The sequence below is a fragment of the Mustela nivalis genome (genome assembly GCF_964662115.1).
Source record: "Mustela nivalis genome assembly, chromosome: 2".
NCBI classification, from domain to species: Eukaryota; Metazoa; Chordata; class Mammalia; order Carnivora; family Mustelidae; genus Mustela; species Mustela nivalis.
The window spans coordinates 143,167,489-143,192,138 of NC_139021.1; the positions used below are offsets into that span (position 1 = coordinate 143,167,489).

A 24,650-nucleotide genomic window follows, 5' to 3' on the forward strand; every position below is an offset into this window, starting at 1 on the left:
ACCTGTTTGCCCTGGGGGGCACCCGCCACTCCCGCCCCGCCAATCCACCCGCTTCTGCGCATTTTCCCTCCCAGGAGGGACCCCTCCAGTCTCAGGTTGGTCTGTTTCCCGCCTACCGCCCTCTTAGAGCCCGGAATGATCAGGCTCAGAGTGCCAAACTCCCTCAAAGTCACAGTGGAAGTTCATAAAAAGGGAAACCTCCAGCGGAGCCCCCCAAAGCGCCGATTTTCCAGTGTCCTGCTCAAGGCCATCTAGGGGAAGACACCGCCCCCGTCCCCCCTTCTACCCCGCTCCTCCCCGCTGCGGAGCTGGGGACCCCTCGGCGCCTGCGCTCCAGACCTGGGCGAAGGGGGCGTGGTAGGGAGAGGACTTCGCCACCACCCCTCCCGGCCCCGCCTGCTGCTGGGAGCCTGTCCCCTCACCTCCGCGCTCACTAATTGGTCTCTTTTGACAGCCGGCGGGAGCGCTCCAGCTGCGCGGATCCGAGCGGTGTCATCCGCTTAGCGCCCTCGCGCCACCCAGCGCCCCCGCCCTGCGCCCCTCCCGCCGCCGCCGCCCCCACTCTCGGCTCTGCACTCCGCGCGGCCCGGGGCATGCTCCGCGCTCCTGCGCCCGGCCCGGCTGTGGCGAACGACTCTGTCCGCCCGCGGAGACATGAGGCGCAGCCCGGGGGCCGCCCTGGCCCTGGTGCTGCTGCGCCTCTGCCTGGGTGAGTGGTCGCGGGGCCCCGAGCGCGGGGCTAAGCGCGGGTGCGGGCACTGCCCTAGTGGGCGCCGAGGGAGAGCCCTGGCCGCTCATTTCTACGGTGGGACTCGGGCGGGGAGACGGGACGCGGCGGGGTGGGGCGATCCTTCCACCTGCTGGCCGTGGCGGCTACCCTGGAGACACCCCGGTTTGGAGCCAGGATCATCTGATGCCCTTGTCTTCTTCAGAAGGGAGGTTTGGTGATTGCTTTGAAGGCTGCTGGGGCAGAGGAGGGTGCCCCAGCTCCCAGAGTGACCTTGGCCAGGGCACCGTCCCTCTCTGGGCGCGGGGTTCCAGGTCTGTCCATTGGTGGGTTGAGATTGGCCACTGCCTGGGTTCTAAGTGCCCCAGATGGTGCGTGTCCCTGACAAGCCTGAGCCGAGTCTGAGCCTGCAGGAGGTGGTAGTGGAAGGACCCCTTCGCAGCTCCCAGCCCAGTCTGACGGTGTGCAGGGGGTTGGGGAGGGGACACCCAGCCTGGCCAGACTGGGACCACACAGATGTGAAGCTGTCCCTCCCTGTGTCTGTTCTCCTGCCTGTTCTCCCCCTAGCCCAGGCCAATTTTGCCCCCCACTTCTTCGACAACGGGGTGGGCAGCACCAACGGAAACATGGCCCTGTTCAGCCTTCCGGAGGACACCCCTGTAGGTGAGTACCCCTGGCACCTGCTCTCTATTGGTTTCTCGGAGGATGGCCCTCATTCCCCTGGACACAAGGACTGAACCCGTGACTCCTCTGAACCTATGGAGACACCCAGTGCCAGGCTGTGGGCCCTCTGGGGCGCCCTGTTTGTGCTCTGAGTTCCCCAGGGAAGTTGCAGGAAAGGAGGTCACGGCTGTCATGGAGACCTAAGCCAGACCAGTCCTGGAGACCCAGCTGCGGCTGCAGGGCCCAGAGACAGGGCCACCCTAGACAGCAGGCAGCAGTTGGCAGCTTGATGAGAAACCCGAAGCTTGGCCACAGCACCGCCCCTTTCTCACTATTGTGACCTTGAGCAAATATATTTACCTCCTGGAGCTTCGGAGCTTGGGATCTTTAGGCTTTAAACAGACCTACGAAAGTCCAACTTGCTGGGGTCTGCATGAGAAAGGGGGAAGGGGGAAAGAAGAGGTTCTCCCTTCTTCCCTCTCCCTCTGTCTGGGTTGGGAACACTGAGCAGGATAGCAGTGTAAAAAATGCATCTGCATCTACTTAGAAATCCCCAAAGAACTCATTCAGACATGGAGGCATAACGCTGCACCCTGGGTCACCCCTCCTGTCTTAATGGCTCCTCCCTTTTCTCCAACCCCCCCCCCCATACCAGGGAACCCCAGTCTTGGTGCCTGGGACTGGAAGAAGCCCTGGGGTTAGGCACAGCAGCCCTGAAGCTCCTCTGTCATCTGTACTATGGCTTACAGTCCATACAGTGACTGACACTAACATCTCCCTGACAGTTGTAAAGAAAAGAGTCGGGGGTAGGAAGCAGCCCTTGGGGGTGAGCCAGTGGCCAGTGCTCACTTCGGCTCAGGACCTTTAGCACTGGATTGATTACCTGCCTTAGAAACAGCTGAATCCTTGGTCTGAATAGATGCCACTTTTAGGAAATTGGGGTCCCAGATTCTAGTTTCCCCTTCTGTGTCTCCTTCCAGGTTCTCATGTTTATACTCTAAATGGGACAGATCCCGAGGGAGACCCTGTCTCTTACCACATCAGCTTTGACCCCAGTGCTAGAAGTGTCTTTTCTGTTGATCCCAATTTTGGAAACATCACCTTGGTTGAAGAGCTGGACAGAGAGGTATGGAGAGGTGTGAGAAGTGCTATCTCTCAGGTGTGCAGACAAACCTCTGTGGGCTGGATGTTTCCCTAGAGGTCATCCCTGGAGAGATCCTGTAAGCCTCAGAAAACTGAAAGCAGCTCAGGACTGGAAAGAGTAATTTTTTTTTTTTTTTTTTAATATGTAACCTCTATGCCCAACACTGGACACGAACTCATAACCCCAGGATCAAGAGTTGCATGTTCTACTGACTGAGGCAACCTGGAAAAGAGTGGTTTAGAGAGTGGGTCTGAGTTTGGTAAACCTCCACCCCTCTATCCCTCTGCACCTTTCTGAACCTACAGGTGCTGGGGCCTTGGCTACATTTCTTTTTTGAGCCCCACACCAGGATGTTGGGCCTCGTGGACTCCATAACTGAACCTACACTGTGGGCTTACTGCCAGCTCTGGTCTGACAGCCGACTTACCCTGCCGCAGGCCAGAGTCGAGAAAAGAACGTTGGGTCTCAGAGGCTGCTGTAGGGACCACGAGGGGGAAGTATCACCATGCACCCCTCCCCAGCACCCTTGGGGGCCTGTTGACCTCAATACCCTTCCTCGCTGGGGTCCCACCATGGGCTAGGGAGTGCTTGAGACACTGCAGACCTGGACCATGGAACACAGAGAAGTGTGGGAGAGATGGGGAGGTTGGGGAGGAAGAGAGGGGAAAGAAGAAAAAAGGGAAAAGTCCAGCTCGCTGGGATGTCCAGCATGCTGGGTTAGCGTCTTTCCTCATTCTAGCAGGGGAACATTCTCTCTCGGTGCCTCAGTACTACTGTGGGTTTATGAGAACCCCTGATGTGCCAAGACCCGAAACAAGGTCTCAAACACGGCCAGAGGCAGATTTTGGTCACCCTGCCTTGCACCAGGGCTCCCTTGACATGCACAGGTCTGCTCTGGTGGGCTCAGTGGGGGCAGGGAGAGTCTTCCCCTGCCTCAGGGTCCCCAGGTACATCAGACTCTCAGACACTCACTGGAGCTTTATACTTTACAGAGGGAGGACGAGATTGAAGCCATCATCAGCATTTCCGATGGCGTGAATCTGGTAAGTGTGCCCCTGAGCCAACCTCCTGGCGGCACCTGCTCCCTAGGCTTGCCCACAGCTTCTCCTCCCTCCTAGGGGCTCTCTGGTAAATCCAAGCCGAGGCCCTCCAATGTGCCCACAGGACAGGACTGCACCAGGGGAGGCCAGTGGGGATGTGTTCCCATCTGCCTCCTCCAACCAGCTCCCGCCCAGCCAGGCAAGGTGAACGCCTGGGGCCCCAGACCTAGTTGCTCCTTTACCTCCTCCCCCACAGACACCACTCCCACCCGGCCCTCATCAGTGCTTGCCGGGGTGATTGCAGGGGTTCCCCAGCTTTCAGGCTACCTGACCCCAGTCCATCTCTGAAGTTCAGCCATAGCCATCACCGTGAAACTTTAGGCTTGGCCACAGCTTGGCTGCAGAGGCACTCACAGCAGGTCCCCACTGCCCTCAGAATGTGGTCCAAGCCCCAGTCTGGCCCTCAGAGCCTCCCCAACTAGCACTATCTGCCTCGCCCACCTTCCCTCTCACGTTCACCCTCCTGAACATCTAGCCCCAAATCTGCTTATGTTCTCTGAACTCATCATACATGCCACTCCTCTCGCCTTTGCATATGCTGTTCCTTCTTCCAGGCATACCTTTCCACCTCTTTCCCTTTCACCTGCTGAGGAGCTTAAATCTCACTCCTCTGTGAAGCTTTTCTGCCGTCCCCACCACTGGCTGGACTAGATGCCTCTTCTCGGGGCCTCTGGAGACAGCCTCTTAGACCATGTGCCTACAAACCCAAGGGGTGCGTTTACCTAGGCCATCGTGCCCCCAGACTCAGATAGCACAGGGGGCTGCCCACAGTGCCTGGCATGCCCCTGTTAGCACCCTGCGTGAGATCACCACCTTTCTTTTATACGGGGATCTTGCCTTGCCATCCCATTCTGCAAAACATGCGCCATTAGAGGGTGTCTTCTATCTCTGGGATGGAGGGCAGTGTTCGCACCTAGTGGTTGCTTCGTAGTATTTGTTGCATGGATGAAGAAAAGAATGAAGGAAGGGGGTGGAGGGAGAGAGGGAGAGAGGCAGGGATGAAGAAGGAGAGACACCAGGCAGAGACATACACCTGGGCTATTAGAGGCCACTGTCCCTTTATTGCCCAGAAAGTCTCACTGCCCCAACTCCTGTTCTCTTTGCCCCCTCTCAGGTGAAAGAAAAAGTCACGATCCTGGTGACCGATGCCAATGATGAGGCCCCCAGTTTCATCCAGGAGCCCTATGTTGTCCAGGTTCCTGAGGTGAGCAAGAGGCCTCTAGGCAGAGCCGATGCACTCCATCCCCAGACTCCGCCCAGCCTTCCCCCTGGGCTGCCCTGTGACCTGCCCCCAGGGGACCAGCCCCAGAGGGATGAACACCTCCTCATGCTAACTGCCCTCCACCCTCCGGAGAACCCCCACTTCATGTCCTCCCCTCACCTCTGTTGCCATCCCCTCACACATTCTCTTTTATCCACAGGAATGTCCATTTCCCATTTTCTGTTATAATATATGTTTATTGTGGAAATTTGAAATATATAGAAAAGTAGAAAAAAAAAAACAAATTTCTCCAGCCTGAGACAATATTGTCAAATTTTGATGTTGTTCTCTCTAGTCATTTTGGGATTACTGGATTTATTTTGTTTGTTTTATTTACATAATTGTGACAATACTAAACATATGCTTTCTGTATGCTACTTTTCACTTAATTTCACAACATAATGCACAACAAGCATTTCCTCAGTAATTGTGAAGTTTAGGCAACTGTCGTCTTAATAGGTTCCACTTAGTGCATAGTCCATCATTGACTGGATGAGTCCTTTACATCTGGATGTTTAAGATGCTTTAGATTTTTGCTGTCATAAGAAACATCAAATTCTGAACATTAAACATCAACATAAAACTTCCATATAGCTAATTAGAACCATTTCCTTAAGAAATGGTCCAAGATGTGAAGTGCCGAGGTTGAAAGCGTGAGTCACCAGAGCGGCACACGCTGGCTCTCTCCCCTTGCCTGTGTCTCCCCATCCCTCCCCAACACTGGGGATTCTCGAATTTTTTAATGTTTGCTAATTCAGTAGGAGGAAGATACTTCATTTGGGCTCTAAATGGTATGTACGCGATCCCTGGGAATGTGGAATGTCTATTAACCATTTCCGCACTTCATGTTCAAACGCTTTGTCTAACGGGAGTCTTATTTTGAGAGAATGTCTGTTCTCACCTTTCTTTCCCCTTCCTTCCTCCCGGCACCCACTCACCTACGCTGACTTTGGCTGCCTCCTCCCCAGCGGGGTGCCCTGGTTAATCCTCCCCTCTTCACCTCTACTCAGCCCTTCACTTCCTGACGCCATCTTTTTATGCCTCCCCTCCCCCGTCCCCTGAGCATTCTCTCACTCACTGCCCTGGGACTGACCCCTCCCCCACCTCCATGGCTGTGACCCCTCAGGACTTACCTACTGGGAGCAGTATCATGAAGGTGCATGCGGTGGACAAGGACACAGGCTCTGGAGGGAGTGTCACCTACTTCTTACAGGTAAGGAGGGGCACACGGGTTATGACCAGAGGCCCCAGGCTAGAAGGGACACCTGGATGGCCACCCCCACCTCCATCGCCAAGGCTCTGAGCCAGCACCTCCAGTCTTCCCAAAGATTGTCAGAGATGTCACATCAGCTTCTCAGGGCTGGGCTGAGCTGGTGGGGAGATGAGAGGAGTGTGGGTGGAGGCCATCCTCCCCTGACCCGGCCCGTCCTGGTTCCGTCTGCGTTCCCTGCCACCCTCTCCCTGGATCTCCAGGACCCTCAGCTCTCTACCCCCAACCCCTTCCCCAGGAGAGGTCTGGGCACATTACACCCACACAGGGTGGGGAAAACAAAAATAAAAACAAAAACAAAAAACCTGCCTGGCCTAGAACTGAGGAGAGGGAAAAAGGGCGAAAAGGGCATCTGTCAGGAGGAACAGAGTGATGACACCCCCGCCCCACCCCTTTCCATTCCCCCAACCCTGTCAAAGGCAGAGACCCCTTCCCGCACCTTCTCCTCCTCCCTGTCCTCCTCCCTGGGCTCCACAGGAACCAGCCACACCTCTCACAGCTGCTGGTCCTGGGGCCGCTCCTCAGCTCCCCCAAGGGTTAGTCCCTGGCTCTCACAACTGTCAAGGCAGTACAACTTGGTGGCTGATGACAAGGCTCCTGGAGAAATCCCCCAGGCTCCACCTGTACCGGAAAGATGCCACCCCCTCCTGGGGGGGCCTTCACCCCCTCATCTAGCTCTCCCAGCTCTCGCTCCTTGTGGGCAGAACCCGAAAGGCACAAGCCCATCCTCACAGGTTCTTGTGGGGATTAAATACACGTGCAGCTCTGATAACAGTTTGTGACACCCAGTAGCCCTTTTCCAGCTTGAGGATCACCTCCTGTCCCCACCCACCCTCCACCATCCCCCAGGCTGCCTGTGACTGGCCCCCAGGCCCTTCCTTGTTGAGGTTCATGATCCTGAAGCTTGTCTCCACCACTGCGGCTTCTGAGCCCTGACACTCTCTAGGTTAGAGCACTCTGCTGCCATGTCTACCTGTTGGAAAGCCCAGGCCGGAGCTGAGCTGGAAGCTGGGCAGCCAGAAGGCTAGGGCCCTACCGGGGTACATGTTGAGGGACGGGAGGGGGACCTTCGGGGCCCGCAAGGCCAGCGTTCCTGTGACAGAGGACAGTGAAGACCCTGTCAGAAGCAAAGCAGCCATTCCTGGGCCAGCCTGGGTCCCCCTCTGAGGACTAGCGTGCCCCTCATTCTTACAGAATGTACACGCCACTAAATTCGCCCTGGACCACCACAGCGGCGTGCTACGCCTCCGGGCTGGGGCCACCCTGGACTACGAGAAGGCCCGGGCCCATTTTGTCACCGTGGTTGCCAAGGTAACAGAGAAGGAGGCACTGGAAACCTCTGGTCTTCCTTCAGCTTTATCGTGGGAAGCGGGCCCGGGGACTGGAACAAAGAGTTCGGTTCTGCAAGGGAGTGGGGGTGCTTTGGAGGGCTAAAGGTATGATGGCAGCAGGGGTGGGGGGTGCAGCTGCTCAGAACCTCTGTTGATGTGGACTCTGCCTGGACATGGAAATAGTCTCCAGGGAGGCTGGAGTGTGGGGGCTGGAGAGGGTATATTCTGTTCTGGAAGATGGTGTATGTCCCGTGACAGGCCAGGTTCCCCTCCTGAGGACCAGGTGGCCATGGCTTGGAGACCCGGGCCCCCTCCCATCCCCCCACAGCCTGGTCTCTAGGCGCTTCCCTCTCTCTGCCTGGGCTTGCTCACCTCACCCTCTCTGGGTGATCAGTGACTCTCTCTGCACCTGGGGTTTCTTATCTGCCCACCCCTGAGGCTAAGCAGTTCCTCAGATTTCTAAAGGGCAGGGAGCGGGAGCCGCAAGTCAGTGGGTGCTCCGCCAAGGTGGCACTCTGTCCCCTGAGGGGGGGACAGCCCAGCTGTCCCTCTGGGCTCAACATTGTCTCTTCCAGGAACAGGAAGGCTCTTGCTGGTCACGTATGGCTGCAGGCCATCCCTCTGCAGCCCATAGCACCTGCCCAAAGCTCCTCAAGGGCTGGGCTTCCTGGGCACACACCTACATCATACGGCCCCCGTCGCACTTTTAGTAGGTTCTCAGGAGTTGGAGGCTCGGGTCCCGGCAGGAAGGGGAGTTTGGCACTGACCCCTCCTCTTCCATTTGTCCAACATAATTTCCCAGGAGAAGGAACTCACTCTTTTTCCCAAAGGAGCACTTGAGTGCCTAGGGCCTACCAGGCGCTGACTAAAGACCTCCACACATCAGCTCATTTCAGTAAGCTCTTCGAGGAGGAACTAATCTCCAGGTGACACAGGAGCAGACAAAAATCAGAGAGGGAAGCTGGTCTTGAGGCCAGGAAGTGGCAGAAGCCAGATGCCGCCGGGGGGCGGGGGGCCATCCAGGGCCCAACCTCTCTTCACTCTCTGGTTCTCTCCCAGGATGGCGGAGGGAGGTTGCGAGGGGCCAACGTGATATTCTCCACCACCACTACAGTCACAGTCAATGTGGAGGACGTGCAGGACATGCCCCCCGTCTTCGTGGGCACACCTTACTACGGCTATGTGTATGAGGACACCCTTCCGGTGGGTGGCTGGCCCCTCAGCCCATTGTCCCCTCCAGGCAACACTGCCCTGGGATCCCCTGTGGCTTGGCTCACATGGCTGGCTCTGGACGGGCCCAGGCTCAGCCCCTGTGCATGTCCTTTTGCCAGTGGGAGTGGAAGGGAGAGGAAGCAGATGCTGGTGTGTGGAGCGCCTGCTGGGTGCCAAGACTGTGACAGGCATTTCTTCCCTCATTCAAACTTACTCTAATCCAGCTGCTGATGTTCTACCCCTCAAAAGGGCTGAGAAGAGGGGCTGGCAGGTGGCCCCTTGCCTTGGTTTGGGTGGGGTCTTTTCTACACCAATAGGCGGGCAAGGGGGGTGAGATTCCTTTATGCCTCCCTAGCTCCAAGCCCCCTAGCTTGGGGTCGCTCTGACCAGTGGTTGTCTTGAACTTTCAAGGCCAGCCTCATCTTCCTCCCCTTCAGTGCAGTCTTTGCCCCTGATGTTTTGGTGACTATGCTTGTCTTCAGGCCTCTCAGGGAAGGTCCTGCCCCCAACCCTGGCATCTAGGGGCCGGCCTCCCCTCTACCCCTGAGTCCTCAGCCTCCAAGCACCCAGCCAATCTCCCTGCTGTGCCTTTAGCCTCTGCCTAAAATGCGCCCCCAGGCCTGAGGCTCCTTGCCCTTCTCAGGTCACCCCAGGCACTGTTTTCCTTGCCATCTTCAGCTGAGACGGGAGCTCTCTTCTCCACTCCCACACTCTCCCCATCCCGCCTTGGGATACATCCATGGATTGACATGTCCCCACCTCAGACAGACTAAGAGCTCCCTGGAGGCAGAGACCAGGCGGGAACAAACTTCCCAAAGACTCTGTAGAACTGACCCGCATTGTCCCTTTCCCTTCCCCTGGTCTGATGATTCTAGACTTGAGGAGATAACGAAAGCACTTTCTGAGGACCGCTCACATGCTGGGCCCAAGCTAAGGTACCTCGTGTCCAGAAGCTGGCAGCTGAGTGGTAGAGATGAGCTCAGAGTGAGGGAGAAATGGCGGGTTCCTCTGGTGGGGGCCAAAGGCAGGGCCGGGAGAGGCCAGCTGTCCTGCCAGGAGCTAAGGGTGGAAAGCATTGCTGAGGGAGAGTGGGCAGCATGGGGACAGTCAAGAGGCAGCCATGAGTGTGGACAGGTGGAGGAGAAGGGCCTGAGCAGAGGGCTTAGAAGAGGGCGGCAGGCTGAGGTGGAGCAGGCTGGTTAGTTGTGCCATCCCTGCCCAAACCAAACCCCGGCATTAGACCCTTCTGTGGCCAGCCCCTTCTCACCTGTCTCTGACTCTCCCTCCGTCTACCTCCAAAGGCAAAAGGTGGATGAGGCAGCAAGGGTGAGACTTGAGGGCTGGATAGTGGAGGCCAGAGCTGAGTGTGTGTGTGGGAAAGGAGGGTTGTGAGGAAGAGGCCTACGTGGGGGGCCTGAGTGTCGCTGGGTGCCCATGTGCTAACCTATGTGGTGGGGAGAAGCAGGGCTCAGGCTGTTCCTCCAGCCCACTGCTCCCCCCGGAACAGTGGGTGCTCCGATCTCCCTGTAGAACTGGTGTGGGGCCCCACAGAGGCCTGGCCCTTTTCTTGGGTGGCAGGAGCACCTCCCCTCTGACGGTGGCAATATTTGGGGGGAGGGGAGAGCCCCAGCCATACCGGTTGGCCTCAGGCAGCTGCTTCTGTTCCCCCAAAGGGCTCAGAGGTACTGATGGTGGTTGCCATGGATGGAGATCGAGGCAAACCCAACCAAATTGTCTACAGCCTCTTGAATGGTAAGTCTGGGCAACTTTGAGGACAGGCCCGTGGCTAGACTGCAGCTCCTACTTCCTGGGTGACCAGGGTGACCTGCCCAGATCTCTCTGGGTCCCAGTTTCCTCATTTGTAAAGACAGAAGTACAAGATGTATTGAGTGAGGGGTCTGGGTCCCTCCAGGAGGTGACAAGTCTCTTGGGCATGTGCTCCTGTTTGTCACTATGTCCAGCAACAGAGAGAAGCATTGGGGGGGGGGAGCGAAAACAATGTGTGTGGCTCCAACTCATGTCCCTTCACCCTGGGCACACGCTGATTAACAAGAGGGAATGGCCACATTTCTTACACTTTTAAAATTACTGGGTTTTTTTTCCCCCTCATGGGAAAGGGGCAGAGGGAGAGAGAGAATCCTAAGCAGGCTCTACTCCCAGCACAAAGCCTGACATGGGTCTTGATCCCATGACCCTGAGATCACGACCTGAGCCAAAACCAAGAGGCAGATGCTTAACTGACCGAGCTACCTAGTCACCCCTCTCATTTTTTTACATTTCTGGCCTAGAGCATATAGTTGAATTAAGAGAATTAAATGCAACGATGATAGGACATTTCCTACCGTAAGCCCTATATATGGACAAGAAAACTGAGGCTCAGAGAAGCTAAAGGGGCATCCCACATTCCCATTTGATTTGAACCTAAGTCTTCTGTCTCCAAGACTCTTCTTTGCATAACTGAGCAGCAACTGAGCAGGTCATGGTGGCCCTGGGTGGGTGGGTTCTGTGGCCCTCAGTAGCCAGTCCCCACAGGCCCAGACCCCTCAGTGGGATGGTCACGCTTGGTGCCTGATCACAGATGTGTACATGTCTCTGTGCTCTCATTCAGACCCTTCCCCTCCCTGACCCTATCCCTGGGATATGCCTGGTGCACACTCTCGCTCCAACAGCTCACGTATGCGTGAATGTGCCCCCATCACTTGCAGGCTCCTTTCCTCAGGCACGCAGACACCCCCACCAGACCCCACCCTCACCCCATTGCTCCGCGTCCCTGACCTTCACCTCTGCAGCCTTCCCTCAATTACCCAGCACCTACCATCTCTTCTCTCCTCTCCCTCCTCCGTTCTTCTCTTGCAGCCTCTGGCCTCTTTCTTCCCTTTTTTCCTTTCTCTCCTCTCTCTCTCCCTCCTTGTCTCCTTATCTTGGTGTCTGTTTCGCCTTTTCTGTTGCCGTCACACACACGCATGTGCGCGCGCGCGCACACACACACACACACACACGCATATACACGGCAGTAAGAGAAGCCAGTTCTATGAAACCTGAAAGCCAGACTCAGAAGTGAGTTTAAGTCCCAGCTCTACACATGCTGTGAAATCTTAGAAAAATGCCCTAGCCCTTCTGGAACTCAGTTTCCTCATTGGCAAGATCCAGCTGATAGAAATACATTGTATACAGACCTCAATATGGGAATGAACACCTGAGGAGCACGGGGCACCCTGCCTGGCCTGGCTCCCCTGCGCCTCCCATGGCCATGTGTGGAACTACAGGGCACGTCTTTCCCCCTTGACAGGGAGTGATGGAGCCTTTGAAATTAATGAGACGTCTGGAGTCATCTCAGTCATGCAGAGCCCTGCCCAGCTCAAGAGAGAGGTGTATGAGCTGCACGTACAGGTACCCTCCCTCTAGCTTGACCCTTCCTCCTACCCTCCAGCCCTGGGAGATTCCAAAGTTGATGAGACCCAGCCACCTCCAGCACCCCACGTTCTACCCAGGGAAAGAGCTAGCTGCTGCTCCAAAGAACACCTACATCACATAGCCTGGGTGAATGTTGCAGCAGACACACAAAGCCCCTGGCAAGAGGAGAAGTGAATTCACAAGGAGGTAGGACTGAAGCAACAAGGTCTTGAACAAGGGGAGGACCCAGCAGATGGAGATCAGTGAGGGGCACCACTGGTGGGGGTGAGGGTGAGCTGGAGGCACCGTGGGCTAGGAGAGCCAAGTGAGGCAAGGCTGGAGGTGAGAGCACATGACGGACTAGGGAGGCAGCTAGGAGTCATGAGCTAGATCCATGACTAGAACTAGAGTTCACGGGCAGCATGTAGACAGAGAAACAGTTGGATCCAGGCTGGGGCCAGAGGAGTGAAAGCCCTGAATATGAGATACAGTTTTTATCCTGGAATAGGGCCAGCTTTGTGGGCGTGTGGTCTATGTAATTACACAGGGATCACCGTCAGAAGGTTCCCATGCTGGGCGTAATGCTCTGCTCTTGCTGTCTTGAAATCCTTAATAATTTTTTAACAAGATTTTAAAACAATTTTTAAGAAAATTTTTGTTAGAGAATATTTTCATTTTTCACTGGGTCTGCAAATTATGTAGCTGGTTCTCCCTAAGAGGAGTAAAGAGACATTGAAGGGTTTTGAACATGATTAGAGTCTTGTTAAAAAGCTCATCTGTCTGCTTTAGACCAGGGGTGGAGGGGCAGGGGGATGGCGGGTTTCAGATTCAGAGTTTGGCAAACAAAGATTTCCAGGACCTAGTCCTGGCAGCAGGAAGTTTGTGTGTCTGGAAGAAATCCAGGACTCTGCATGTTCTAATCTCTCAAGTGACTCTGGCACCAGTTCCAGCCTAAAATTTGAGAACACTGGTCCCACCTTGAGTTTGGAGGAAACTGGATGAGAGGCAGGGAGGCAAAGCCATTAGTTAAGAAGGCCCTTGGGGATGGAGGGAGGTGGAATAGCAGAAATAGACAAATTGCAAAATATGAAGGAGGCTGACTCCACAGAATGTGGCTGTGAGGGGTAAGGGAAGGGACAGGGATGGGGCATCTGGAGTGGTGCCATGCCATCAGGAGCACAGAAGAGGAGTCCAGCTAGGGAGGACAGGCATGGAAAGCTTCTCTGTCTCAGGAACATTCAAGTTGAACATACAACTTGGATATACAAGTTTGGAACCTGGGGAGACAGTGTCAGCATACAGGCAGCTGTGGAAGGACGGTTTTGGGGAATGGGATTGCCCAGAGAGTGGCCGTGGGGACAGAGGAGCACTGGCTGAGAATGCAGCTGTGGGGGCACTGGAGGCTGAGTGAGGATTGTGGGGGGTGGGCGGGGCAGGTGAGGGAAATCCAGGAACAATCGGAGAGGTAGAGAGGAGCCTGCCAAGAGCAGAGTCACATTAGCAGAGGACACTCAGGAAGGCAAAGGAGGTGACACTGCTGCATGCAGCATGGAAATTGGTGTGAAGGATCTCTGTTGGGGATGGGCTGAGAGAGGAGGAGGCATTAGGAAATGGAGGTGTAGGCTTCTGAGAAGGGATCCAGGATAGCAACTAGGGTGTGACAGAGTAGTTCCCAGGAGCAGAGTTTCAGGATAGGTAGGACAGAGCATGCTTAAAGAACAAGGGCAGGGAGGTCCTTGATAGTATCTGTCACAAGGAGTGGTTCACATGGAGCCTGTGGATTCTCAGCCCTGGCTTTGCCGCCCGTGTTAGTTATCTGTTGCTGTGTCACCACACCTCCCCTCCCTACAGCCTCCCTGTGGCCAAATGGACACCAGGACAGAATGCGGCAGGGCTGGGATTTGATCCCATATGTCTCAGGATGCAAAGAGGGGCCAGTGTGGGGGATGGAGAGAGCGCTGGTCAAGGAATCAGACACACCTGAGTTCTTCCTGTTCCAGCTCTGCCACTCACTAGCTGTGTGACCCCAGGTGACTACTTCACCCCTCTGTGCCTCATCTGAGAAATGGGATCAGTACTAGCACCATCTTGTTGCCTGTGGCTGTTGAAACGTTTCCGCAAACTTAGAATCTTAAAACAGCTCACATTTGTATCTCGCAGTTTCTGTGGGCCAGGATTCCAGGTTAGCCGGGTCCACAGATGCGAGATCTTTCATGTAGCTGCCATCAGATTGTCAGCCAGGACTGGGTTCTCTTGACTGTGGAAGGATCAGCTTCCAGGCTCACATGATTATGGGCAGAATTTAGTTCCTAGTGTCCTGTAGGCTAGAGATCACCATTAGCTCCTTGAGACATGCACCTCTCCAACATAGCTACTCGTCTCACCAGAGCCAGCAAGAGAGACAGTCTGCTAGAAAATAGAAGTTACAATCTTCATGGTCTAATCACTAAGTATATGCCATCACCATTGCCATGTGCTATCCGAAGTCAGTTGCTAGGGCAGGCCACACTTAAAGAGAGGAGATTATACAAGAGGATGAACACGTGGAGGCAGGGATCCATGGAGCCATCTTGGAGTCTCCTGCCACACAGCAATAGCCACCTGTCCCCACCCCAGGTGACTGAGGTCAGCTCTGCCGGGATCCCAGCCGCCCAGGCCATGGTCCCAGTCACCATCAGGATCGTGGACCTCAACAACCATCCGCCTACATTCTATGGTGAGAGTGGACCCCAGAACAGATTTGAGCTGTCCATGTACGAGCACCCACCTCAGGGAGAGATCCTGCGGGGACTCAAGATCACCGTCAACGACTCAGACCAGGTGTGTGGTCCTGCCTTCCACCCTGTCTTCCAAGGGACTTGAGCTGAGCGCTCACCAGCCTTCACTGCTTATGTCCCAAGGGCCTGGCAGGTCGCAAAATGAATGAAACAAGAAGGTGTAACCAAGAGAGAGATAGGGGAGAGTAGCTAACCACAGACTCTCTGCTTAGCCTAAGGACATTCACAATCAGTTAAAAAGTAAAGCCAGCCAAACAGAGGTCCCTCTGTATTAGATCCTCCGGGGACTTTTTTGTGACCACTTCCCATCACCTCCTCTGCCCGGCAGAGGGCTGGGCTGTGAGCATTTGTTACCTGACTTAGTCTCCATAGCCTGCTAAGTCTTTTTGATTCTCCATGGTCTGGCTGACAGAAAGAAGTAATAATACTCACCTGCCAGGGCTAAGGGCATACGGAAGGCTCCTCACTTAGCATGACCCTCTAATGAGTTTCTATTCTCACTAATCTTCCCCGTTGCCTCCCTCCAAACTCTGTGGTCCAGGGAGCCAATGCCAAATTCAACCTGCGGCTGGTGGGACCTGGGGGCATCTTCCGAGTGGTCCCACTGACAGTCCTGAATGAAGCCCAAGTCACCATCATTGTGGAGAACTCAGCCGCCATTGACTTTGAAAAGTTCAAAGTGCTAACCTTTAAGGTAGGTGATGCTTTGCACTGCCCTGAATGGGGGGGGGGGGGTCCTAGGAGCTCATAGCAGCTCCTGGATTCATTCCTGAGGGGGCCTTGTCACCTCCTGCCCCTTCTGGCCCTCCTTTTTTCCTCTTAGTTCCTCTGCCCCTCCTGCTGACTGGGGGAGCAGGAATGGGGGCGGGGAGGGAAGAAAGGGAGGGTAAAAAGAGCCTGCTCCCACTGCTCACACAGCCTCCGTAAGCCCCTGTTCCTAAATTATCATTGTCCCAAGAAAGCACTGGCATTCAAGGTGCCATATTAATAAATTGAGACGGAAAAACTATTTGATTATCAAGATAAACGTATTTCTCATAGGTGTTTGACATCTATCATTGATTCTGATAAAAACTTAAATAGAAGTTAAAAAATACTCCTTTGTCTCTGATTTTTAAAAATTATGAACATATGTAAATAATGAATATTAGATATAAACATAAATACTATTTATTAATAAGAAGGAAAAACATACTTCACTAATATTATTTAAACTATTACAATTATTTATAATTATACCTACATATACCACTACAGCAAGTGCCATGCTTAGAAGTGAGAATCTAAAGCTTCTTAGGAAGTCAGAAACAAATTGTGGGGGCCTGCTATCACCACTGTTATTTAGCACTATTCTTGGAGTAATGTTATTCCTGAGTAAAGAAAGGAAATAAGAAGTATGAATGTTAGAAAGGAAGGGACAAAATTATCATTGTTTGTAGGTGGTGTTTTTGTTTGCTTAGACAAATCTAAGAAATGCTGGAAAAACAAACACAGCAAAGTGTTTGATTGATTACAAACTTAATACACAAAATTTGAGTATTCCTACATAAGAAAAATAGCAAAGAGAATAATGGAATAAAAGGTCCTCTTTTATAATAACAACTAAAAGATAAAATTCCTAGTTATTAGGATAATAAAAAATATACAGCATCTAAATAACAAAAAAACCACAAGAATTTAACAAAGGGATATAAAGAAAGCAAGAAGTGTAAAGGTGTACTTTGTTTTAAAAAATGCAAAGTCTCATCAAGTGAATAAAGAATCCAATATCATTCCAATTAAGTCTTATGTGGAATTTCCTTCGGGGACAGGGAGGGGGATTGACATTACTCTGATTTTTATCTGGAGAAATAAACTTGTAAGAATAGTCAGGAAAACAGAAAGAAAGAACATGAGGCAAGAACTTCCCTAACAAATATTAAATTATATTATATAACAAAATAATTTTTGAAATTGAAACTGAAAAGGAGTAAGCAAATCAATGGGACAAAAGAAATTGGCCCAAATACGAAGGCCTTTCAAGACAGTGGGCCTTAGAAGTGCCCCCTGCAGGCACCTGGGTGGCTCAGTTGGTTAAAGCCTCTGCCTTCAGCTCAGGTCCCGATCCCAGGGTTCTGGGATCCAGCCCCACATCAGGCTCTCTGCTCCGCGGGGAGCCTGCTTCCTCCTCTTTCTCTGCCTGCCTCTCTGCCTACTTGTGATCTCTGTCAAATAAATAAATAAAATATTTTTTAAAAAAAGAAGAAGAAGTGCCCCCTGCAGGTGGCGGTCAGTCATCACAGGCTGGCGGTGGAGATTGAAGTGGTACTAGGCAGGTGTGCGCCAGACCCTGCTGGGACAGGAAGTGGGAAGACTTTCTGCCCCGTGACCACTGCCCAGACAAGTCCTTATTTTCTTTCCTTCCTCAGCTACTGGCCATTGAAGTGAACACTCCAGAGAAGTTCAGCTCCACAGCAGATGTTGTGATCCAGCTCCTGGACACCAATGACAATGTCCCCAAGTTCACCTCCCACTACTACATTGCCAGAATCCCTGAGAATTCTCCAGGAGGCTCCAACGTGGTGGCTGTCACAGTGGGTTGAGGACTAGCCCAGGGACTGGAGCTGTGGTTAGGAGCCCCTACTGAAGGAGGCTTGATGAAATCAGAGAGACCTGGGCTCCAGTTTGAACCACAAAGTCCAAACGCATTAACTGTGTCCTTGGACAAACTACCTGACCTCTCTGAAGCTCAGTTTCTTCTTCTGTACAATGGGGATAACAATACCTCTCAGGACTCTAAGGAAGACATAAGCAAAAACCCCGAAGTCAGGGCACAGGATCCATCTTCTTTTCCTTTCTCTTTTACAAAGGAGGGATATATGCCTTCTAAACCTTTTGTTTGATCTAGGAGGTTGAGACCTCCTGGGTAGAAAGCTAGGGCTCTGGAGTAGGCCTTCAGATCAATTTCTGCCCAGTTGGGTAAACCCCAAATCCCCTTTTGTTGCCAGGGAAAGCAGCCCGCAGATACATGAGCTGCCAACATTCCCCAACAAAGGACAGGGACCACTAAGAGCTTTCTCTCTTCCAGGCTGTAGATCCAGACACAGGTCCGTGGGGTGAAGTCAAATACTCCATCTATGGGTCCGGAGCAGACCCGTAAGTAGATCCAGAGTTCTGGACAGAGACTTGGGCAAGGGATTTGGGAGGCAGAGGGCAGAGGGGATCTGGGCGAATGCAGGAGGGACCTAGACCCAGTTGGAGAAAGAAAGGAAAGCAGTAGAGACCCTGAAGCAGAGGTTCAGGGATCTAAGAGAAGAAGGGTCACTATCGTGGCCTGGAGCTAGGGAGGGGTAGGCTCTGGGTGGAAAGGGAAGGGCTGTGAGTCTGAGCCTGGGTAAGTTCAGGGTTAAGAGGTGGGTGAGTAAATGGGTGGGCCTGCGTCCATCAGACTGCAGGGTTGGGGAAAGGATCAGGTGAGCTACTTTGGAGAAGCTGCATAATGCATTAGAGGTAGGTCACTCCTGCAGGTGTGCATGTGTGTGTGTGTGTGTGTGTGTGCATGCACGCTTGTGCCTGTATGCATGCACCTGTGCTTGTGCACACCCAAGCCTGCTCTCCCTATGCCTGGCAGCTTCCTGATCCACCCATCCACTGGGATCATCTACACCCAGCCCTGGGCCATCCTGGATGCTGAGGCCACAGCCAGGTACAACTTCTACGTGAAGGCAGAGGACATGGAGGGCAAATACAGCCTGGCCGAGGTCTTTGTCACTCTCTTGGATGTCAATGACCACTACCCGCAGTTTGGAAAGAGTATCCAGGAGAAGACAATGGTGCTGGGGACCCCGGTGAAAATTGAGGTGAGCTTTGAAGGCAACAAAGTTTCCCTAAAAGCCTTGTTCTAGCTTCCTCTGCTCCAAGAGGCACCATAACAGAAGAATTTATTTTAAAATAAAGCTAGTGGCTTCCCAATATGAGCAGAGGATTTTACGGTTCATTATACATCCTACCCCCAACTCAACCCAAAAATAACCTCTAAGAGAGAAACTATTATTGCCACTTTACAAAAGAAGCAATTGAGGCTTGGGGAGCTTACGTGTTTGGGTTGCTTTTGTTCACACAGTTGGTCTGCCTGTTTTCAGAGCAGCGCTGAGCAAACTGTCTTGCTAACCTGGAAGAAGCATGAACTCTGAAACCCAAGGGACTTGACCTTGAATCCCATCTCCCCTCCTTCTCTATATCCATCCTTAGACAAGTCACTTATCATCCAAAGAAGAATTTTTTTTTTTTTTTTTTTAACAATACCTACCGCCCAGACTTGTTCTGAGGATGGAATGGTGTAATACACATAGGGGGCCTGGCACAGACCCTGGATCATTCAATACTTCTCCCAACTCCAGTCTACTCCAGGTAGGGCTAGGATCATTTCCCTTCAACCCAGCAAGCCACATATGATTTATTGGTTTAGCCAGGGCACACAGGTGTTGTCCTCGAAGCCAAGCTCTGTCCAACCCTCCCCCCCACACCCAGGCCACGGACCAGGACGCAGAAGAGCCCAACAATCTGGTGGACTATTCCATCACACACGTCGAGCCAGCCAATGTGTTCGACATTGATGTGCACACGGGGGAGATCCGGCTCAAGAACTCCATCCGCTCCCTCGATGCCCTGCACAACATTACACCTGGCGGGGACTTCACATGGTCCCTAGAGGTGCAGGCCAAGGACCGTGGCTCCCCATCCTTTAGCACCACAGCCTTGCTCAAGATTGACATCACAGACACCGAGGTGGGTACCAAGTCTGCGTCGGGGAGAGGGTCAGAGGGCCAGCTTGGGCCTTGCTGCAGTGTCATCAGAGGAACAAAGACCATCTCCAGCCTTCCTCCAAGAGACACCCAATGCTAGCAAAGGCTGCTTCTGCCATCAGACACATAGGCTTTGGAATCAAATAGAAATCCTGTTGCAACAGCGTTTAACAGTGTGATCTGGGGGCTTTGCCCAGCCTCTTCTTCTTTTCCTGTAAACTGGGAATAGTGATAGCTCTTTCGCATGGGTGTTAAAAGGCAGAAATAAAATCATGGTACATAGTTCTCAGCTCAGTAACTGGAAGAAAATAATCACTTAATAGGGGTTCTGATTCACTTGGACAGAAGAGGCCCTCCATAACCAAAGGTAAGCAATCCCCTAATCTCTCAAGAAGAGAGTCCAGCTAATGTGGGAGTTCTTAATCTGAAAAATGTTGTTTGCATTATGCTCTCTTGCTGTGCATTTTTCTGGAGAGCTGTATGCATCACATTTTCTCTGTGTGCATTTTTTCTGGACCACAGCCCATGGTGCTCATCAGATTCTCCAGGGATGCCTGACCCCAGAAAGATGTTTTTTTTAATCCATTAGGCTTCAGGGAGCTCATGAGCCCTGCTCTGTCCTCCAGGGACCGGGCAGGAGTCACAGAAGGCAATGGAATGGCTCTCTCTTCCAGATGCTGTCCCGAAGCCCCATGGCTGCCTTCCTGATGCAGACCAAAGACAACCCCATGAAGGCTGTGGGTGTCCTGGCTGGCATCATGGCCATCATTGTGGCCATAACCGTCCTCATCTCCACTGCCACCTTCTGGCGCAATAAGAAGTCCAACAAGGTCCTTCCCGTGCGGCGCGTGCTCCGTAAGCGGCCCAGCCCTGCGCCCCGGGCTGTGCGCATCGAATGGCTCAAGTTCAAAAGGACCAAGGCTGCTGCCAAGTTTGTGCTCAAAGAGGATCCTTCCAATGAGAACTGCAACAACAACAGCCTAGGAAGCACACTGCCCCCCAAAGCCCCAGCTCCCCCTCCACCACCCACAATGGCGCCCAAGATGGGCGTGGCCCCCTGGACTGTGCCTACAGTCTCTGGCTCACTCACCCCTCAGCAACCCCAACGGTCACCAAAACCCAAGGTGGGAAGCCCTGTCCAATCAGCTCTGGTCTCCGAGCTCAGGCAGAAGTTTGAGAAGAAGAATGTAGGTAATAAGGCTTACTTCTAGCATGTGTCCTGTGGACCTCCTTTCCCCAGCCCAGTTGTCCTACACTTGGGCCACGCTCTCTGCCATCCACTCCTTAGGGTCACCTCTGTTTTGGACCATGATATAAGCCCCATATCCATGGCTCTGGATACGCCTTGGATGAGGGATTTCTCTGTTTATGGGATGCAACTGGCAAATACTTCCTCATCACCCAGATGGTTGGCACAGCTCTGATGCTCCCCATTCCACAGAGGCTGGGAATCCACAAAGAGCCAGCTCTGGGTGTTTTCTGCTCACCAACCTCAGGCCTCACAGAGTCCCTCAAGTCCTCCTGGACCCTCAGCATCCTCAGTTGAGGACCAGGGCCCTGGCTGCATGTAGCAAGGCCAAGGGGGATCTGGATTCTAAAGCCTCCAACTAAGAGCAGGAGCAGGAAAACGAGTCAGCCCTGGTGAAGATTGTGGTCAGTGACCCCTGCAGGTTGTAGGAGAGTGAGTGCATCAGGGCAGGGCCATGATGCACTGAAAACTCACACCGACTGTGGGGCTGATCCCCAGAGCTATTGGAAAGATGGGGGTTGGTGTCTGGGCAGAGTCTGTGGCCCCCTGCTGTACTGACACGGGACCAGGGGACAGAGGTATGAGAGACCCCAGCCAGGGCTGTCCTGGGTGGGCCCAGAAATGTCCAAGCTGGAGCCCTGCAGTGGTCCTAGAGACCCCCAGAAGAGCTCCAGCCCCTCCTTAAGGCGCTGCCCTATCACGAGTCCTGAAAGAGACAGGGCAGGGCTGAATTTTAGAGAGATCTGTTTTTATCCTTCTCACATCGTATAACCTTGGGAATGCCGTTTAAATTCCCTGAACATTCACCTCCTCATCTGTAAAATGAAGTAAATCTGTCCTCACTGCCTCACTCACATGGCCAAGGTGAAGATTGAAGAAAATGTGATAACAAGGGCTTTAGCCAAGTGCAAAGCACCACAAAGGCAGAGTATTTTTCTGCAGGCCAATTCTCTGGGGTAAACTCTTCCAGAAAGTATTAGGAGCCTTTCAAGCTGTTCTGCCAAGCACCCCTAGGAGGGCCTGTGCTGGGTTTGAGTGAAGCCCCTGATCCATGGTGGCCAGAGCTGGATGATGTCACTGGCCTTGACTGAGGCTCCCCCAGTTTCATTCTCCCCCACCACATTCCCCCATGCTGCCCTAGCCAGCCACCGTCAGGAAGGACCAAAGCCAGGTAGCACATGAAGCCCAAGCCTCCATTTTGCCAAGAAGACAAATGGGTTTCCAAGGGAGGAGTGATTGCTAGAGACCACACAGCAGGTTGGTAGCAGAGACCTGGTTGGAGGGTCCTGGATTCTCGATGTTTTCCCCTGACTGAGCACACCTCGTCAGCTTGTGACAACCTGCCACAGGAGAGAAGACATGCAGGCCTCTATGCTTAGCGTGAGGAAGTTCTTCCCAACTTCAAGGAACCCTGCTTTATGAGGAGTCTGGCCATGTGCAGGGAGAAGGAAGTAGAATAGTTCTTTGCATCTTGCTCCCCTCACTAATAACTGCTCTGGAGTATCGTCGGTGGTTTTATTTAAACCGATTATATGCACATGCACTTTTCTTGATCTCTGAGTCTGTGTGTCAAGGTGTTACTCAGATATGCCGATGTGTAAGCTCCTGGCTGGGGTTTCTGCAGTCCCCACCCCGGAGTGTATTAAGAAGTGAAATCTAACAAGCTGGGATCCCGGACTGAACAAAGGAGGCATTGTGCAGCGTATATTTCAGGAGGGGACTGCACTGGACCAAGTTTGTCCCGTACGGGAAATGCGACATCCTTCCAATTTGCATGCGATCAACCTCTTTTGTAAATGGTCAATAAAATCTGTTAAGCAAGGGCCAAGATGACCTCCTGCTCCCTCCTTGCGTGTGTGTTAGCTCACTCACAGGATCAGTCTCCCGGACAGCCAGGCGTGGCCTGCCTCCTGGCTCCTTCAGCAGGTGGATCCATCCCCCAGCCCCCAGATCTGACTCTGAGGGAGACTGCAAACCTTTGTCCGAAGGACCACGCATGTACTTCTAATGGTAATATTTGCAGGGTTTGTCTATCCGGCCGTGCCCCTCAGGGGCCTGGACTGGGCTTTTCTCCTGAGCAGGACAAGCCCCCAACAGGGTTGCTTGGGAGGGAATGGACTCTGGAGCTAGAGCTAACTAACCCCCAGCCCAGCCCATTGAAGGCAGGGATTGGGAGGCCTGACATGGACACAAAAGCCTGGGCAGCTGTGCAGTCTCTGGGACAGTGGTCATGAGAGCCTCTGGGATAGAGGCTCAAGCCAGCATCCAGGCCCTGGGAGGGGTGTGAGCTCTGGGACAAATCCAGAACTTGAACCAGGGTAGAGGTGATCTGAGAAACTGGGCCTGTGGGGTAACCTCCTGCACTGAGAAATACGGGGAAAGTACCCACTTGCTGGCAAGAGCCATACTGAGAAAGAATAAGAGGTACAGCCAAACCTTGGGTTCCAGCAAATGTAGAGACACTGCAAGTTACCCCCATCCAGTGGCAGTGAGGCTGGGCCAAGATCTACTGCATGAAGGAATGGTGAGGGTCCAGGGGCTGCCTCCCCAACCGCGCTGGGATGGGCCTGGCCTCTAAGCTGGCGTAATTTTAAGCCTATAGCTAAAGAGCTGGGAGACAAGGTTTCAGCTTAGGGGTGCTCTCCCATTTCTGGGGCCTAAAAAATGGATGGGTAATTAACAGATGTGTATCCAGATGTGTCTCCAGGAAACCTGCTCGGCATTGTGTGCTTCTCCCCACGGTTGAGGTCAGACTTTCTGACTATATGAAATAACATGGTACTTTCTGGTCTGACAGCCCTGGGCCTGAATCCTGGTTCTGCTGCTTACATGTGACTTTGTGCAAGAGACTAAGTCTCTCTGGGCTTCACTTCCCACATTAATATGTGGTGTTAAAAAAAAAAAAATCGTTAAAAAAAAAAATTGTAAAGATCCTAGCAGCAGCTCTGTATCTGCTGATACAAGCTCAGGAGATAATTGCTATTCTTAGGTGGATGAGAGGACATTTGAGGATGTCTGCAGGCTGGAGCGCCGTATTCTGGAGAGGAGGACCTCTGCGCATGCTGACCTCCAGGATGTTGCCACCCACCAAGAGGCCCGGGAGCCTCTCCTCTGTATGAGAGGAGAGGGGCCTCGGAGGGAGGTGGAGGAGAGCAGGAAAGAGGGCACAGCTTTGGCCCTGTGCAGCCCTGAAGCCTGCATTCTGCAGGAGTTAAGAACTGAGGAGACTGGACACCTGGGTGGCTCAGTGGGTTAAAGCCTCTGCCTTCAGCTCAGGTCATGATCCCAGGGTCCTCCGCTCAGCAGGGAGCCTGCTTCCCTTCCTCTCTCTTTCTGCCTGCCTCTCTGCCTACTTGTGATCTCTGTCTGTCAAATAAATAAATAAAATCTTTAAAAAAAAAAAAAAAAAGAACTGAGGAGACTGTCCCTAAGAAAACCTGTGGGACTTGGTACGGAGCAGCTACCCTCAGAGGCCAACAAGCAAAACGTGGCAAAACCTGGGCACAGCTGGAGCCTCCTGCTTCTCCGAGGTCTTCTGCAACACTGCTACCCTGAGGACTGGTGCCTTCGAGAGAAGCCAGGTCCAGCCCCATCTAGCATGGGTGTTGTCATCTGTTGGCAGGCAGTGATGCTCTCTGACAGTCCTGGAGGGCCCTGGCCACAGGGGGAAGGACAGGAGAATGGGGAGGATGCCCTGTGAGGACTGAGGCTGCCACAGTCCATGTGGACACAGGGAGGG

At 53.2% G+C, this 24,650-nt stretch overlaps 1 protein-coding gene across 1 annotated transcript; it reads left to right on the top strand.

Moving 5' to 3' along the window:
• The first annotated feature begins 350 nt into the window (after positions 1-350).
• Positions 351-22,739, top strand: CDHR1 (cadherin related family member 1). Its single transcript, XM_082719683.1, has 17 exons — positions 351-709; positions 1,295-1,390; positions 2,371-2,516; positions 3,527-3,577; positions 4,749-4,838; positions 6,022-6,108; positions 7,360-7,476; positions 8,556-8,699; positions 10,382-10,460; positions 11,998-12,098; positions 14,718-14,921; positions 15,420-15,572; positions 17,287-17,451; positions 17,946-18,013; positions 18,489-18,717; positions 19,388-19,645; positions 20,337-22,739. Exons 1-17 carry the CDS (start codon positions 655-657, stop codon positions 20,871-20,873), a joined length of 2,580 nt encoding a protein of 859 aa, XP_082575809.1. The 5' UTR covers positions 351-654; the 3' UTR covers positions 20,874-22,739.
• Positions 22,740-24,650: the final 1,911 nt, after the last annotated feature.